The following is a 19,091-nucleotide window of genomic DNA, read 5'->3' on the forward strand; positions in this document are numbered from 1 at the left end:
AATGTACACTGGGATAAGGCAGGGAAGGGTTCAGCAGGATTACTTATAAAGGGATTGCATTGATCTGCTTTGTAAGCAGAACTGTTCTGCAGGTAAAGTGAATACTATAGTACAGAAAGCCATTAGATTATGAAGATAGCAATGTTTGTAAATAGCGGGTGCTTTCATGACTACCCTAAATATATTCCATTTACAGAATATCTTTATGGCAAAATACATTATGAGCAAAGTGAAAATACATTATGCATGCAATATTGTACAAATAATCAATTTTGGTTTGCGTTGGGCATTTTCTCCAAGTTATCTCTATTCAAGCCTTGATACATCTCCCCCCCACCCCATCTGCAAATCTCCTGCTTGTCTCCCCTACCTGTGTGTGCCTTTACCCACACTCCTGGTATAGGGGTGATGCCGAATTCTATAAAACTCTTGTTTCGAGGAAATGGGGATGAAGTTATGCCTCTGGGTCATACAGATGTAGCAGCGCTCATCTGAGCTGTTCCCAGGGAATGGCTTGGCACGCCACGAATGAGGTGTGCGTGTGAGACGCTCGCATGCACATCTGCAGCAATGGATGCACGAGCATGTGAGACATTCACGTGCCATTGTCACAACGAACGGCATGCTGGCGCACCCAGGGCCGTTTCTAGACAATTTAGCTCCCAGGGCGAAGAAAAAAAATGCGCCCCCCCCCCCCCAATACATAACATGGCATAGAATAAATTGTGCGCGCCAGAGGCACGTGCCGAAATAGGGGGTGTGGCTTAATTGTAAAATGGGTGTGGCTTAATATAAGGGCGTGGCCTAGCATGAAAACAATTACCTTACATCACACTTTTGCAACCTGCATGACCAGACATTGGTTACCGCAGGAGCTGTCATTGTCCTCCCGCACTTAAGTTGGCCGGCTGAAGGCCACACAGTGACATAAAAAATATAAAGGCCCACACAGGAACCTAGTACGCCTAACAGATCAAAGCCAAACAATGACAGGCTACTTAAATCATTATACACTATTTATCCATGATGCCAATTACACATGACGCCGCACACCGTGATGACAATTACACATTACGTTGCACACCGTGATGACAATTACACATTACGTCGCACACCGTGATGACAATTACACATTATGCTGCACACTGTGATGCCAATTACATATTACGCCGCACACCGTGATAAAAATTACATATTTTTGTTGCACACCGTGATGACAATTACACATTATGTCGCACACCATGATGCCCATTACACCCTACACTGGGATGGCAATTACACATTATGCCGCACACTGTGATGCCAATTACATATTACGCCGCACACCGTGATAAAAATTACACATTTTTGTTTCACACCGTGATGACAATGACACAATATGTCGCACACCATGATGCCTATTAGACCCCACACTGTGATGCCCATTACACCCCACACTGGGATGGCAATTACACAATACTCCCCACACCGTAATGCCCATTACACATTATGCCCCACAAGCCGCTGCCGCACAACTGATACCGTTTACTAATATGCCCCCACAGTGCCACACATATATGCCCCCACAGTGCCACACATATATGCCCCCACAGTGACAGCTATGCCCCCACAGTGCCACACATATGCCCCCACAGTGCCACACATATATGCCACCACAGTGCTGGATATGCCCCCACAGTGACAGCTATTCCCCCACAGTGCCACACATATGCCCCCACAGCGCCACACATATATGCCCCCACAGTGACAGCTATGCCCCAACAGTGCCAAATATGCCCCACAGTGCCAAATATGCCCCCACAGTGCCACAGATATATGCCCCCACAGTGCCAAATATGCCCCCACAGTGCCAAATATGCCCCCACAGTGCCACAGATATATGCCCTAACAGTGCCAAATATGCCCCCACAGTGCCACAGATATATGCCCCCACAGTGCCACAGATATATGCCCCCACAGTGCCACAGATATATGCCCCCACAGTGCCAAATATGGCCCACAGTGCCGGAAGCAGCATACAGTAACTCACTGTCTCACTCTCTGCGTCTTTCCTTGCTGCCATCGCCTCTGCTGCTGCCTCTTCTTCATCTTCCTTGGGGAGGGGAGGGGAGCGCATTGCACGTCTCTCCTTCCCCTTCACTGAGCTGTCAGCCAATATGCCCCCACAGTGCCACACATATGCCCCCACAGTGCTGGATATGCCCCCACAGTGACAGCTATTCACCCACAGCGCCACACATATATGCCCCCACAGTGACAGCTATGCCCCAACAGTGCCAAATATGCCCCCACAGTGCCACAGATATATGCCCCCACAGTGCCACAGATATATGCCCCCACAGTGCCACAGATATATGCCCCCACAGTGCCAAATATGCCCCCACAGTGCCAAATATGCCCCCACAGTGCCACAGATATATGCCCTAACAGTGCCAAATATGCCCCCCACAGTGCCACAGATATATGCCCCCCACAGTGCCACAGATATATGCCCCCCCACAGTGCCACAGATATATGCCCCCACAGTGCCACAGATATATGCCCCCACAGTGCCAAATATGCCCACAGTGCCGGAAGCAGCATACAGTAACTCACTGTCTCACTCTCTGCATCTTCCCCTGCTGCCATCGCCTCTGCTGCTGCCTCTTCTTCATCTTCCTTGGCGAGGGGAGCGCATCGCACGTCTCTCCTTCCCCTTCACTGAGCTGTGAGCCAATCATACATCGCGGGCTGGCTCCTGATTGGCTGACAGCCCAGTGACACAGTGAGAGAGGGGAAGGAGAGACGCACAATGTGCTCCCCTCCCCTGGGAAATTAATCAGCAGCTGTGTCTATGGCGCCGCGGCGGCGGACGGTGAGAGCCGAGAGGGGGAGGAAGGGAGGCGGCGCTGGGAGGAGCTGCCGGGTGCCCCGGCTGTTTATCAGAGGCGGACAAGCCGTGCGGCACCCTGGGCTGCTGCACGGCTTGTCCGCCTCTAGAAATGGCCCTTGGCGCACCCATTGGTGGCGGCTCCATAAGATCTACTTGTTGATTAAAATACACTGCTATTTTTCAGGGATTGCTCATGTCTTGTGCTTTACAAGTGGTTCCAACCTCCATATAAGTAGCCAGGAGAAATCTTATTTAAAAAAATAAAAATTGTAGGGGTAAATGTGTTAAACCTGGTGAAGTGATAAGGTGGAAGGTAATAATATATCAGACACTCAGCTTGGTTTCAAAATGAAGTTATCACTTCACCTGGCTTAACCCTTTGAGTGCCAACATTGCTGTGAGAGATGTGCAAAATATCTGCTAAAAATGCCAGTGGCGCTCACAGCGACTGTTATTTTTTTTTTGTCTCAATGTTTAACAAAACTTCAATTAATTGACTTCAGTTCATTTGCCGGCAATAGCTACAGTGATTCATATTCCTTGACTCAGACCTATTTTTAGCTGATATTTTGCACATCTCTCACAGCAACGTTGGCACTCAAAGGGTTAATACGTCTGCCGCTTATAATCAATGCAGGGAAATTGCACCGATGATTCCAATAGAATGTGTATTACTCTTGGTCACCCCCCACCCCAATAATATAAAACAGTTAAACAATGGGGGTAAAGTGCACTTGGGGAGATTACTACTATTTTAGAAGTCTCCCAGATATTCAGGGAGACCTGTCACGTAGGCGCTGGGTGTAGCAGTGTATAGTTACCAGTGTTGAAATAGAAGGATATCAGGACACCTTTTTTAGGTGGCTGTTCCAAACATACTTTCCAACATGGCATAAGAATTAGCAGGGGCGGATTGGCTACGCAATCCGGCCCGGGAAGAATTGCGAGCAGCCGGGAAGGGGGGTGCGATCGCTACTCCAGTGGGGGATGTGGGGGGGATGTGCGCTCGCTACTGCCCGGGGGTGGAGCAAAGCATGGGAATTGAGACTACTGGTATATACAGTACCTGATCTGTTAAACAATGTATATAGGACCTGATTCAGATCTGCTCGGTGAATTAGCAGTGCCGTGCGATTATCATGTGAATAGGTAGCCATCACCCTGCAAAAGTGTAATTCTGCTCTTTTCAAGCATGCAAAAGGGTAATGAATATGTTGCAGCCTGGCGATTGGGCTGCATATCCATTCGCAAGCTGTTTACCATTAAATTATTTCCCCGGTGTGCACACGCTCTGTGTAGCCCAGGACTTACTCAGCCGCTGCGAATAAATCAGCCTGACCAAGGCCGGAGCTGACATCATACACCCTTCCCTTAAAACGCCTGGGCATGCCTGCGGTTTCCCTGACACTCCCAGAAAAGGTCAGGTTGCCACCCAGAAATGCGGCTTCCTGACAATCAACTTGTGAAAGGCCTTCACAAAGGGAGCACGTCTATTACAGATATAGCCATGCTCATATAGTGTCCAGCATATTGCACGTGTGACACGTGTGCTGAAAGGCAAGCACCCTCGCATCGCGCAGCGAAGTCGCAACCTCAGCTCATTGAAAAGCATTAGCCTGTGCACAGCATAGAGTTTTGTGCCAAGTTGGACCTGGGGCCATGTCGCAGTGCTGATGAGTGTGGGCCACCGGATGTAGACTCCTAGGGACCTAGATTCAGCCTGTGGATCCCTAGGAGTCTACATCCGGTGGCCCAGTGTTATATAGGCAGTTGTTGGAAATGACTGACGGTATATTATCTGTGAGGGGGATTTCCTACCCCATGCTCTATACTCCGGTGTTAAAGTTTTTTCGGGTAGCGACCCGTTTTTTATAATTCTCCTTCGTATATTTTAAGAACAGAAATCTCACAAGTGGAGTTTTAGTGTTTTTTTCCATATATGAAGCGCCAAATCTGTCATACTCAATACCTTCTCAGCCCCTGAGGAAGTCAACGTTTTGACGAAACGCGTTGGGCCAAATTTTTATTCTGAAATAACCAATCATTGTTGTCATAATCAATGTATTGTAATTCATTTGTTGCCTAAGCGGCATCTTTTTATTAAATGTATTTTATATCTTTAATTGTATCAAATTACTGTTAGCGCACCCTGAACTCTTTCACTCTCATATATATATATATATATATATATATATATATATATATATATATATATATTACACACACATAAATACAGTGTACGTATGTATATATACACACAGCATATACAGTATACAGATGTAGTGGCTTCCAATTACGGCGTCCACCAGAATGGGGCGTGTACACTTTGCGACGCACACGCACCGCATTCTTGGCAATTGACGTGCGAGCATCTCACATTTCCGATCGCCATATGCCAAAAAGCTGCAGATGGCAGTCTGTGGAAACAATGACAGTGGCCCCATCTTTACATTATATATACACATACACACACACACATATATGTATGTATATCATACTTACCGGTACCTACCTGCCCAGCCCCCTGGAAGGGTGGGCAAGCCTCCTGCATTTAGGTCAAATACTGGCATTTGTGGCTCTTTTGGTGAGGGGGCAGGGCTCAAATGATGCAGATCGCTTCATTTAGCACCAACTCCTCCTTAAAGAGCCGTGAATAACGGCATTTACCGATATGGGGGAGGGGATTAATCCCAGCAAGCCCCGGCCCCCAGAGAAGCTGCAGAGAGTCTCCTCTCTGGGCTTCTCCCAGAGAGGAGACCCTTAAAGTCAGTAAGTATGATTATATATATATATATATATATAAATATATATGTTTAAGAAAAAATTATGGTAAAGGTTTTACCTGCACAGGCAGCAGCATTGGGTAGTTGGAGAGAGGAGGAGTGACAGAGCCAGGCAGAAACACAGCAGCAGCATCAGCAGTATGGACACAGCAAGGAAACATGGATACCGTACTTGTTTTTTTTCATCTGTATTACCCGTGATTTGTGGGTGTTTGGAAAGGGGGCGGAGCCATTGTTCAAGGTGTGGGGCTTATATGGCAGTGGGTCATGGCGGGGGCTGTGTCGGAGCGGTTTCGGGGTACTCAAAACCCCCCTGTGTGCGCCACTGTACTTATAGTTTTACATAAATATCAACATTTAGTTATAGACTACACTATTGTTTCTAATTGTTTTTATATTGATACAGTATGCAAACATTGAGTTTTGTCAGTCTGAGCAATCAAACGGTTTTATATAGAAATTCTGGTACTTGTTTCCTATCTGGGCGCCCAGGTTTTCAACGTACGGCACCGTAATGAAATCGGATCGCATCGCATTCGGTACTCGATGATGTACGATGGCATACGATGCTATCCGATCCGATTTCATTTTAAATCGGATCGCATCGCATGCGGTGACGCGATCAACCCCGATTTTTACATTGGAATCAATGTTAAATAGTCCCTGAGACCAGATTTTACATTGATTTCAATGTAATAACCCCGCAAACCCACGATTTGTATAGGAAACCCCCCCCCCCCTGATGGTTTAAAATGCGCCTCCATTGTTAACGCCACCCCAGTATTGACGTCAACCCGAAGCGTGGCGAGCGCAGCGGTACGCGTCCTCCGACTTTTTCATACCCCCACTTTCCACGTCGGTGTGGAGTTGAGAATAGAATAGTGTGGCGAGCGCAGCGAGCCACCGAGCCCAAAGCGTGGCGAGCGGACGCGGATACCTGTGAAGCCCGCGAGGGGACACGGATACCTGTGAAGTATCCGCGTCTCCTCGCCACACTTCGGGCTCGCCACACTATTCTATTCTCAACTCCACGCCGACATGGATAGTGGGGGTATGAAAAAGTCGGAGGACGCGTACCGCTGCGCTCGCCACGCTTCGGGTTGACGTCAATACTGGGGTGGCGTTAACAATGGAGGCGCATTTTAAACCATCAGGGGGGTTTTCCTATATATCCTATGGGCCAACCATAAAAGCGGTAACGAAATCGGATCGCATCGCATCGTTCAATATCGTGTATGTGCATTTGTGGTATCCGATGCGATGCGATCCGATTTTTCTACGGAGAATAGCATGGTGCGCAATTAACGTAGCGGGCGCCCAGATAGGAAACAAGTACCGAAATTCTATAGCCAGAGATCTCAATTCATAAACTAATGAAATGGATACGTATTCTAAATTGCTAATTTTAACCCCCTATGAAATCCAAAAGATACACTGCAACTGTCACACTTTAACCAATCTTTAAGAATAACAATAACGCCCATGGCTACTCAAAATAGTGGTATCTCCAATGTTTCAACTGAAAACGCCCTATGTTCATAGGTGGTATAACGTAACACACTCATTATAAATGTATTAATGGAGAGAGAGTTCTGCGCAGTGAGCCTCAATTATCCACCAAAACATTCATATTGTCTATTATATGATTGATAGATAAACAAACAAATTTGACTTTGACTTTAACCATATTTCTTACTAAATAATACTTTATCATAGTATATTAATATGACATACAGTGTAAATGAATGGTTATTAATTTGCTGTTTTCTTCTGCTTCCAGGAACACATACAGACGCTAGACCGAGAAGTAAATGAATTTGTGGACTATTTGTTTGGGCAAAGAGGTTAGTAGACCTTAATTGGGATATTAAAATAATTTGTGGAAAATTTGATCAATTTATGATTTAAGAAAATACATTTATATAACTGAAAAGGAGACCTGTTTCCATATTTTGTACAGTGAATCATACCTCAAATCACATGATGGAGTAATATGTTTTATGTGCACTTTGCACAGGGTCCGTCTTCAAGTTCACCTCTTGCTCATCCATGTGCACCCATAGTTTAGACAGGGCTTAAACAACCTTTATCCAATCAGATCAGCAGAGATAAGGTCCATACACACTGGGCGATTTCGCCCAGCATGTATGGACAACTATTATGGGGAAAATCGCTGGGGTGAAAATCGCTCAGTGCGTTCACACCGAGCAATTTTCGCCCTTCTGAGAGGTTTTCCAGGGGGTGGATGACTTTCCTTAGCAGGACGCTATGAAAAGCCATTCACCATGTCGCTCATCCACCCCACAATGATGCAGGAGCACTCATCAATGCTCATCGCTGCCCCGTACACACTGGGCAGGTTTTGAGCTGAAAGCAGCTCAAACAAGAAACCTGTGTGGTTTGCAGCTCAAAATCACCCAGTGTGTATGGGCCTTTAGATAGTAGAATGAGCAGAGCCACCTAACAGAAAGTAAAGGCCCCCATACACTACCGCGACTTCTCCGGGCACCTTCCCAGGCGGCAGGATCGCATGATACATTGTATGCGGTCCTTTTGCATAGGATGTAACGTTTGCAATCCCAGCAAGTGCTGCGGGATTCAACATATCCTTAGTGCAGCACTTGTGATCTAATGCACACGGGGCCACACATTGGATCAGAATCAGAGATAAAACCTATTATTTGACACTTTTCACCCGACTTCTTGGCCTGATCCCTGAAATCAGATAAAAAAGACCCAAATTGTACAAGTGTATGGGGGCCTTAAGAAAAGTAGTGATCAAAAGTTCAAGAAGACTAATGTCAAATGCTGGTCATTTTCTTCATATTATTCAAAGCTACATGTTTAAGGGAGCGACGGCTGCTTTTGAGAATAGTATTCAACAGCGCTGCAACACGGACAGTGTATTGTTAGCATTACTGCCTCACAGCGCTGAGGACATGGGTTTGATTCCCAACATGACCCTAACTGTGCAGAGTTTGTATAATCTCCCTGAGCTTGAGTGTGTTTCCTCCAGGCACTCTGGTCTCCGCCCACAATCCAAAAATATACTGATAGATTAATTGTCTCCCAACAAAATTAGCCCTAGAAGTAATAGGTGTGTATGTGTACATGTCGTACTCCATTATAAGCTCCACTGGGGCAGGGACTGATGTGAATATTTTCTGTAAAGCGCTGCAGAATATGTGTTCCATTAGAGTGATTAGTAGATGCATGCAATCTTCAGTAAAACATCCTTTGTTTGAAAAACCGGGTAGTATGTTTAGTTTGTATCCACAATGAGATTAAGTCCCCACTTATGTGCACATATTCGTGGTATTAAACTCAAATGAGGCCCAGCAATAAAGTGAGGGATCCGGCTTCCAGTTCCCAGTGAGCTACTCCGACCGCTGGTGCAGTCCTTATACTTACGGTCTTGTCAGATTGTTCTCACCGGTTCCGGTCTATGCGCTGTCAGTCGATATCCCCGTGATCCTCTACGCGTTTCTCCGCCTTCGATGTGTTCAGCGGCTTCCTTAGGAGGTGTGTAATTGCTGTAGCACCCTTCCGCCTCTTATAGCAGTCGCATGCGCCCGTCATCCCGGGCCAAGCCTTGTTTTCGGCTTTATGCATGTCGTGCCTCGGTTTGGACTCTGTTCTGCGTTCCACTTTATAGGAAGTCAGAGCGGACACAGATTAACATTAACTTGTCCGACTGCTTCTATCACAGCTGCCGAGTAAGTCCTGGGTTACGCACTGACTGCAAACAGTGGAAAAATCATTTGATGGTGAACGGATTTGCAGCTATTTGCCAATCCAGCGCATTTTAACAAGCAATGCTAAGGAATTTGCAGAATTGCACGGGGCAGCGTATATATGATTGCAGTTCTCTGCAATTTAGCAGAGCAGCTAGCAGGTCTGAATAACCCCCAATTCGCACACATTTTCTTTTTCTGCTTATATATAATTTTATTCCTAAATTTATTTACGTTTGTGAGCTCAAGAGACAGAATTTGGTATAGTGCACTACCTGTGCAGGGTAACTCTTAGATGCAGTATGAAGGAAGCTGGCCTGGCCTCTTTATTAGTATAGAGCAGATTACTACATTGTTATAGAATATGGTATCCTTTTATGGGAAAATGTCTTTCCATCTCATTCAGTATTTATGAATTTCTTCTGCTTTGATGCTGATTTTCTATCATACAGCTGTGTCTGCCTCAGTATGCCATGCACCGCGAGATGCTTGGCATGAGTGAGCCAGCATTTCCGGTGCCAAACATCTGATGTTGGCACCATTTCCGGTGTCAAATAAAAGACATTGGGCATCTTTTGTTGCCAAAAACGTGTCTTGTTTGCATTGCTAGGATGCATTTTAATGGGAAAAGCTACACAAAAAGACAATTGACCCCAACGTGCAAAGAGGCTAGGAGTCATCTGCATTAATATATATTTCCCTATAATACTGCCTAGCCAAGTTAATGTTTGAGAAAGGAATATTGTTTGAAAAGACACTAAGGGCCTTATTTTGGTTAATTCTTTCTGACAAAATCCTTCTTAGATGGGCAAAACCATGGGGTTTATTCTAGTTCATTCTTTCTGACAAAATCCTTCTTAGATGGACAAAACCATGTGCACTGCAGGGGGGCAGATGTAACATGTGCAGAGAGAATTAGATTTGGGTGAGTTATTTTGTTTCTGTGCAGGGAAAATACTGACTGCATGATTTTACACTTCAATATAGATCTCACTTTGAAGTAAAACCCCACCCAAATCTAACTCTCTCTGCACAAGTAACATCTGCCCCACCTGCAGTGCACATGGTTTTGTCCATCTAAGAAGGATTTTGTCAGAAAGAATGGACTAGAATAACCCCCTAAGTGCACTGCGGGTGGGGCAGATGTAACTTGTGCAGAGAGAATTAGATTTGGGTGGGGGTTTTCTTCAAAGTGAGATCTATATTGCAGTGTAAAAATAAAGCAGTCAGTATTTTCCCTGCACAGAAACAAAATTACTCACCCAAATCTAATTCTCTCTGCACATGTTACATCTGCCTCCCCTGCAGTGCACATGGTTTTGTCCATCTAAGAAGGATTTTGACAGAAAGAATGAACCAAAATAAGGCCCTAAATGAGGCATATTCAGACAAAGTTTAACTCGTGGCCAATTGACGGGTAATTACGGTGTGTGGAAAGGCTATTTAGTTAAATAGTCTTTTCTCTGTGGCAAAAATCAGGGATTAACACGTGGAAAACTCTCATTCTGGGTAAACTGCAGAAATAATGGGTTTTCCACATGTGTTAACATCCGATGCTGCGAAGAAAGTACAATCCTTGGGGATTAACAAATTAATTAATCCTGATACTTGAATCATGGTAATTAGCAGTGGGTTAAACCCTGCAGCTAACTGAATATTCCCCATCAAATATCAATGCTGATTTATATTTTTCAGTTCCCCATCAGAGATGACTATGGGGGCAAAATGTAAAAAAACAACAAATCGTTTCATGTGTATGTATGATGACTGGTTTGGTAAAAGCTAATTGACTAACCAGTATCTTTAAAATAAACTATAATCGATAAAAGATTTATAGTTCATGTGTAATCATTTGTTCAATCGATCACTATTTGACACCAAATCCTGGAGTTCTCTGGAAATTGTTAACAATATTGGATCTTTTCCCAAATCTATCCGTGTGTATGCACCTTAAAATGCCCATTCCCTGCCCCCAAACAGCCACAACCTGTCAAATATGCTGCGATTTTGTAAGCATTGCGTGGGATATCCGTAGACAAATATCTGCACATGCTCAGTACAAAAAACTGTAGGTATGTCCAAGTGGTTTTTCATACTTTACAATCCAAGTGGTCATAGAGGGAGATCATAATAGTGCCAGACGCATGGCGAGTCGGCCTTTTCCATAGACCTGAAAAATCGCAAAAAAGTAATGTCAACCTATTGTGTATATCGTCCTTTTAATCATGTCGACCTTTTTATGCATCAACCTATTGACTGTCGACCTAATTACTGTTGACCTTATGACCCATTCCCATGTAGCAGATGCTGAAAGTAAAACCTATCATTCAGAACAAGACAACAGAGCTGTATAATTGATAGGTATGTAGATGTGCAATGGCTATTAAAAATTTTAAGGCTAAGGGGTAATTAACATCAGGCTAAATTTCTGCCGGCAGAAACATCGGACGTCCGTATTTAATCCAAACCAAAAAAATGTCCGGGACTCGCCTACGCAAATTCAAGTTTGTTAAAAGTCGAATTTTCATAGCTGACATTGAATAGGTTGAATGTAGGAAACAGCCAAGATTGAATAACCCTTTTGGTTGCAACTACTTGCAACCATATACTGTCAGTTGCCAAAAAAATAATGGCACGTACGTACATGCTGTTATCCCTGTACTCCACACTATAATTGTTTACTTAAGATTTGTGTACAATATGTGAATTAAAAAGTTTTTTATTCCTAAAGTGTGAATAACTGGCGCTGCCTGTATGTTTGTAAGCAGCCTTTTTTTATTGCTAATAAACTTAAAATAGAGAATGTAAAAAAAAAAAAACAGGTTTAAAATAAACAAAATAAAAAATAAAAATGGAAAACAAATGGTAAGAATAAAAATTATGTAAAAAGCACAAATGGAAATAAACATAAATACAAAATAGAAAGTAAATACGGTAGGTCAACATTAGCAAAAGGTGGGCATGCGTTTTTCATGTGTCAATCATTGTATCAACCTTTTCCCCATGTCTATCTGTTTACTGTCCAGACGGGACCCTTCTTTACAATATGGAACAGTATGGGCAATTTACATCTTAAAGCCAGCCACTCGTACTGCTACCGGGTGGGAACCAGAGCTGCAAAGCACCAGCTGCACATGGAGCAATAGATAGCTACTGAAGGCGGAAGGTAGCCTTTAGGGAAAGCATAGGGCGAATCCGCTATCCTGCAAGAATAAACTGTATGATTATTCATGTTAATATATATTAATCATTTCTTCAGATTTAGTTTTTTTTCTTCTATTTTGTGTTTATAATTATTTCCATTGGTATAGTTACATTTTTTTCTGCTTACAAGTTTTTTTACATACAAAAGATTCTTATTTTTATTTACTGTGTTTATTTGTTTTGTACTTACATCTAGCTCCACCCTCTTCTTTCTGCCTTCAAACACCGTTTACTGGACACTTTTTAAGTTTATTGAGAACTGAATGTCTGTCATAGAATCTCATTCAAAAATATAAACAGTTCCACTGGGACATTATTTACGCCATGGTAATAGTGTGGGCATAGCCAAGCAAGTGGAGGTTGCAATATGAATACTCTTTTAATGATCTGTTGCTAATTGCATTGTGACTACTCACTTCTGATGAGTTTTACATGGTAAGGATGAAATACACTACTAGAACCTGTAGTTACAAGGCATGTGATTAATATGTTTTTCTTTTCTCTTTTGTATGCCGGGTTCTTATGATTTTTTTTTTCCAGATCCAAGAGTTAGAGGATGGTTCCTATTGGACTCCTACCTTCCCACTTTTTCATTGACAATCCTTTATATAATTTCCATATGGCTGGGGACTAACTATATGAAAAACAGGCCAGCATTCTCTCTCAAAGGCCACTTAATTATTTATAATCTCGGAGTCACTTTGCTTTCCTTGTACATGTTGATAGAGGTAAGTGATTATAGAATACGTTTTTTTCCCTTGTGTTACTAACCATTCCCATGTTCTTAAAACCATCTTTGTTAAAATTAAGAAGCTTATTTTAAAGGGGGTGAAGAAAAAAATAAGTGGCATTTGGATATCCAGAATGGTCTCCAAATTAAATACATAAATCTAATTGCAACCAAACTCAAAATCTGCCACTGTGCTGCCATCCGAGTTGAGGTCTTAATTCAGGTTAAGTTCCCAGCTCCTGACCCAGCCCCTTGAACCTCCACTTTTGAGTGCGGCCCTTTAATGAGTAGAATCAGGCAGTTAGCAAAAGACAGGGTGGGTTCTGGAGTACAGTAGTAGTAAATTGGTAGCTCGTCCATGCTATGCTTAATCGCTGCTCATAACCTTCTAGGGCAGACGTGTCCAAACTATGGCCCTGCAGCTGTGTGTGAAACTACAAATCCCATCATCCCTTGCCACAGTTATGCTATTAGGGAAGGCTAAAACTATGGCAAGGCATGCTGGGATGTGTAGTTTCAGAACAGCTGGATGACCATAGTTTGGACATGCCTGTTCTAGGGGCTGCAGACTGTACAGGTCTAAAAGCTGTCTACATACAGCAGAGTGTGGGCCTAATTCTAACTTGAAAGCAAAGCACATTTGTTTCTCAAATGGACAAAACCATAGGCTAATTCAGACCTGATCGCCTGACTGTGCATATGTATGGCCAATAGTACACATGCGCAAGGCCATCCTGTGATTAAAAAAAATATATGTAATCGCTGGCTGTACGCATGTTGATTTACAGGTAGCTGGCATTTGTGGGTGGTAACCTTGGATTTTCTGGAAGTGGCAGGGAAAACGCAGGTGTTTCAGGGGAAGGTGTGTGACATCAGCTCCGGCCATAATCAGTTTATTTCTATTGCAGCCACCAAGTAAATCCTGGGATATGCACAGACTGCACACACTGAAAAAGTAATTTGATGGGGAGCGGCTTGCAAATGGGTTGGCAACTATTTGCTGATCCAGCTAATTTTCTAGAGAAATCGGCATATAGCTGATCGCTCCAAAAATCAGTGGTCCAGCAAGAATGTCTGAATTAGGCCCAATGTGCACTGCAGGTGGGGCAGATGTAACATGTTCAGAGAGAGTTAGATTTGGGCAAGTTATTTTGTTTCTGTGCAGGGTAAATACTGGCTGCTTTATTTTTTACGCTGCAATTTAGCTTTCAGTTTGAACACACATCACCCAACTCTAATGCTGGGTACAAACCAGGAAGACAGGGATCCGATTCCATCAATCTAGATCCAATTCCGACCAATTGGATGTAGATTGTGTGGTGATTGGGCCCTTTTCTGTCCTGGTGTGGACCGATACCGATCCGATGTGCGGTCCCACAGGTCGGTCGGTCGTTATTCAGATCCTACCTGCAGCAGGTAGGATCTGAAGAACGACCATACAGCCGGGTGCGGGTCGCCATCGGATCGGACCCGCTCACGGTGCACATCGTGAGTGGGTCGTGCCCCCCCGCATCATCGTGAGCGGGTCTGAAGAAATACTGACGACCCGCTCACAATGTGCATCGTGAGCAGGTCGTCGTGGTGTGTACCCCACATAACTCTCTGCACTTGTTAGATTTCTCCCATCTGCAGTGAAACATGCTTTTGTCTATTTGTAAAAAAAAAAAGTGCTTTGCGATCAAGTCTGTACTAAGCCTTGGAGAGTGGAGAGAAAAAGTAACTAAAGTAGCAGCAAATTCTTTGTTACAGGCTGTGTTTGAAAAATGACAGGAGTTAAGTGGTTGGTACATTCTCTCTCACTCTGAGGCCTAGCACCTGGACCTCTATTATTAGAGAGAGAGAATAGGACAGGACATACACCTCACTGCAATAAAATAGATGTGCAATAATGATATAAGGATATATACAACATGTTCCTCACTTTTCTAGGACTTCCTCAGATATCCTCTGTGGAGATTCTAGAAAAGGGACACAATACAATGGAACATTATTTACCATTTTGTGGAACTCAAGGAGTTACTGTAAATTTGAACTGAAATCTGCATGGACTCTTTATCTCGGCAGATAAGCTTATTTTTATTTATTTATTTTTTTTTAACGTATGTTTTATTGAAATAGCCAACAAGAGAGTAACAATAATGCGATTAATAACATGCAGTACAGTATCCACAGAAATATCGGTACATAGTTCACAACCTAAAATATTCCCAACTGACTGACGCAGATGGCTATTGTTTTCTAACAATTTTCTGAAGAAGAATAAAGAAGGGAGAAAGTAGTAAAGCAGAAGAGAGAGTAAAAGGAGGAGAGGGGAGGAAGAGAGAGGGAAAAAAGAAGAAAAAAAAAAAAGGAGGGGGGTAGGAGTTTAGGGATGGGACTACCTAAATGCTTATTTTTATTTCTTTGATAAAAAACTAGAGGAGATTTATAATTAATTTAGCTTAACAGACAAGCCGCAAAGAAGGTCCTTCTGACACTGCACAGTCTAGGACACACTACCTGTGTTGGCAACACTCTGGTAGCTGAATCACCCCTGAAAGAGCACATATACAACCCACAGATAAGCATGTACTCAATTACTCTTGGTATGTGGCCTAATAGTATAATCATAGTTGCCTACCCTCCTGCAATCTGCAGGAGACTCCCTGAAATAGCAGCAATCTCCCTCTCTCCCTCATTAGTCTAGCAATCTCCCTCATATCACCTAGCCCACATTACACGGTTACATTTTTTGGGGAAAAATAAATGAGAGATAGATACATTTACATTGCATCATCAGCACCATTTCCCAGCACTTTACCAAGTATAGTTGCTCTTACTAACGGCTCTGGGGCTCATCTACATTTGGATATAAGTCAGTTTAAAAGATTCCTCTCGGATGTAGCAGTACACACCCACGCTTCTAGGTGCCACGTTCACAATCTCTCCATATATGGAACTAGACATGCCCCTTTGGGTGGAGCATGACACAGCCCCTCAATGGGGCGCTGTGCAAAATTCTCTTACCAGCTATAATCTCCCTGAAACTAGTTTTGAAAAGTAGGCAAGCATGTATATAATGGGTATGTAGCTTTAATTGCAGATCTATTTATTGCATTAGGATACGCATTTCTTATCCTTTATAGTCTTTAGATTAACCTTCACTCTTATGCCCTGTACATACTGGGTGAGAACGCTCATTATATCGCCCAGTGTTTACGCACCCACAGACTGTCAATGCGTTCTCCTGCAGCATCAGCAAGTGTTTGTGTATGTGGGTGTTCTACGAGTGAATTGCAACTACTGAGATGCCCACACGTGATAATACCACCTGATACAAGTGAGTATCGGTTGCACCATTGGAACTTGTACCAGCCCTAGGGTAGATGCAGATATTCCATTCGAGTATGGCCTACAAACTGAACGATTGAGTGTCTGAGTACACAAGCACTTTTTAATGCAGGAATTAAATCCTTACAAAAAGACAATACATGATTTACAATAATTCAGCACATTTCACAATTATGCTATTTTTGAATGTTGTTTACAGCTGAAACCTGAATTTGCCCCATTAGGTTCACTGGTAATGCTAACAAAGAATGAAACCATTGCGTTCTAATGAACTACAAGAAAACTCACATTATTATTCACCTCCGGGAGATTTGTGTCCATACTTGTATTAGATGATCTACCTTCCCACTCATATCATGTGACTGATACTTTATGTCTTACGTAGTATGACCCAGATTGTAAACTCCTTAGGGGCTTGTGTCTTCCTTGGCTATTGGACTTCATTATTCCTGCATGTCCTTCTATGGTAACACTTATGTAATGCTCACCGCACATACTGTAATTGGGTAGACTTAGCACAGTTATGTAGTGCATATTCTCTACATGCCACCATATATACAATAATTTTCCTCAAACTAGGAAAGATTGGGATAAGCCCACTATCTGCGCCACAAATGAGAGGAGATGTGATAGGAAATGTGCATCCCTTATAGGGGGGTACTGTTCCTCTTCTCCGTATATGTCAATCAGGGGTTAACTGAAATGACAGCTTGATATTAGACTGTATCCTGGGATGTGGTCTTTTTCTCAGGGTATCCCGTCCGGTGTATATGTAAAAGATGTGCAAAGGAAATGCATATAGTGCAATAATCCTTTTATTTAGATAAAACACACATATACATGTACACAGACATAAAAAACAAGTGGGCAATGGTGAGAGAGATAGGAAGGCAAAGTGGTCTGTAATTACCAGATGTACATGAGAATTCCTTTTTGGGGATATTCTCATGTATGGCATGGATTGAAGGGGTGGCGTCTGGTACTGTCCGGAATCAGTCCTCAAAAATGTCTCCTCTGCTGGCAATGATGACCTCAATCCTCCATAGTCTCTGCCCGGCCCAGTGAACCAACGCATTTCAATCACTGACTAAACTGCAATCTTTTTCAAGGTGTCTACCAGTTTAGCAATTTAAATGCTTTGGTTCACTGGGCCGGGCAGAGACTATGGAGGATTGAGGTCATCATTGCCAGCAGAGGAGACTTTTTTAAGGACTGATTCCGCACAGTACCAGACGCCACCCCTTCACTCCATGCCATACATGAGAATATCCCCAAAAAGGGATTCTCATGTACATCTGGTAATTACAGACCACTTTGCCTTCCTATCTCTCTCACCATTGCCCACTTGTTTTTTATGTCTGTGTACATGTATATGTGTTTTATCTAAATAAAAGGATTATTGCACTATATGCATTTCCTTTGCACATCTTTTACATATACACCGGACGGGATACCCTGAGAACAAGACCACATCCCAGGATACAGCCTAATATCAAGCTGTCATTTCAGTTAACCCCTGATTGACATATACGGAGAAGAGGAACGGTACTCCTCTATAAGGGATGCACATTTCCTATTACATCTCCTCTCCTAATTTGTGGCACCGATAGTGGGCTTATGCCAATCTTTCCTTTTTTGCACTTTCCTATACAGGTGTGAGGGCACCTGAAGGGATTTACTCCGTTGGCAGCCTAGTGCGCACTGGGAGGGACTAACACACTTCTTTTTTCACTTTGTATTTTCCTCAAACTGACTCCACCTATGTACACAAATGCAGTCATGTAAGGTTATTAGGGAATCTATCATTGATAAGAAATAAAAAGGGATTTTTGTAAGAACTTACCGTTCGAATCCCTTTCTCTGATATGGTCCTGGTGACACAGCTCAACACTGGGATGTAGGAGGGTCCGAAGGAGCCAGGCACCTATCCTAAAGTTTTAGAGGGTAGGCTCCTCCCCTACTGCATCCCTGGACTCTTCAGTTCAATCTTTCAAAGCCACTGGAATACATTAACTCAGTACAAACGCCTGCACATATTATATGCACATTTTATAACAGAAACTGTTAACTTTTAACCATTTTAACATGAACATCATGAAACTTCTGGCATACTTACTGAGCGTAAGGGAGGGATCGCTGTGTCACCAGGACCATATCAGAGAAAGGGATTCGAACGGTAAGTTCTTACAAAAATCCCTTTTTCTCTTTCAATGGTCCTGGTGACACAGCTCAACACTGGGACGTTCCAGAGCCGGTCCTTTGGGAGGGTACCCTCAGGTCTGCAGCTCTCAGCACTGCTCGCCCGAATGATGCGTCCTCCGACGCGAACTCATGGAATCTATAGAATTTGGCAAATGTGTGAACAGATGACCAAGTGGCAGCTCTGCAAACCTGCTCAGCTGTGGCCCCATGTCGAACCGCCCAAGAGGTGGCAACTG

General features: G+C 43.4%; 1 protein-coding gene across 1 annotated transcript in view; it reads left to right on the forward strand.

Annotated features, from left to right (window-relative positions):
- Positions 1 to 19,091, forward strand: part of ELOVL2 (ELOVL fatty acid elongase 2) — a 142,651-nt gene that overhangs the window by 86,777 nt on the left and 36,783 nt on the right. Inside the window, exons 2-3 of the mRNA XM_083187922.1 lie at positions 7,436 to 7,499; positions 13,134 to 13,321. Coding sequence (XP_083044048.1) covers positions 7,436 to 7,499; positions 13,134 to 13,321 — 252 coding nt within the window. The remainder of the gene's footprint in view (positions 1 to 7,435; positions 7,500 to 13,133; positions 13,322 to 19,091) is intronic.

This window comes from Crinia signifera, chromosome 5 (assembly GCF_055691185.1).
Source record: "Crinia signifera chromosome 5, ASM5569118v1, whole genome shotgun sequence".
NCBI classification, from domain to species: Eukaryota; Metazoa; Chordata; class Amphibia; order Anura; family Myobatrachidae; genus Crinia; species Crinia signifera.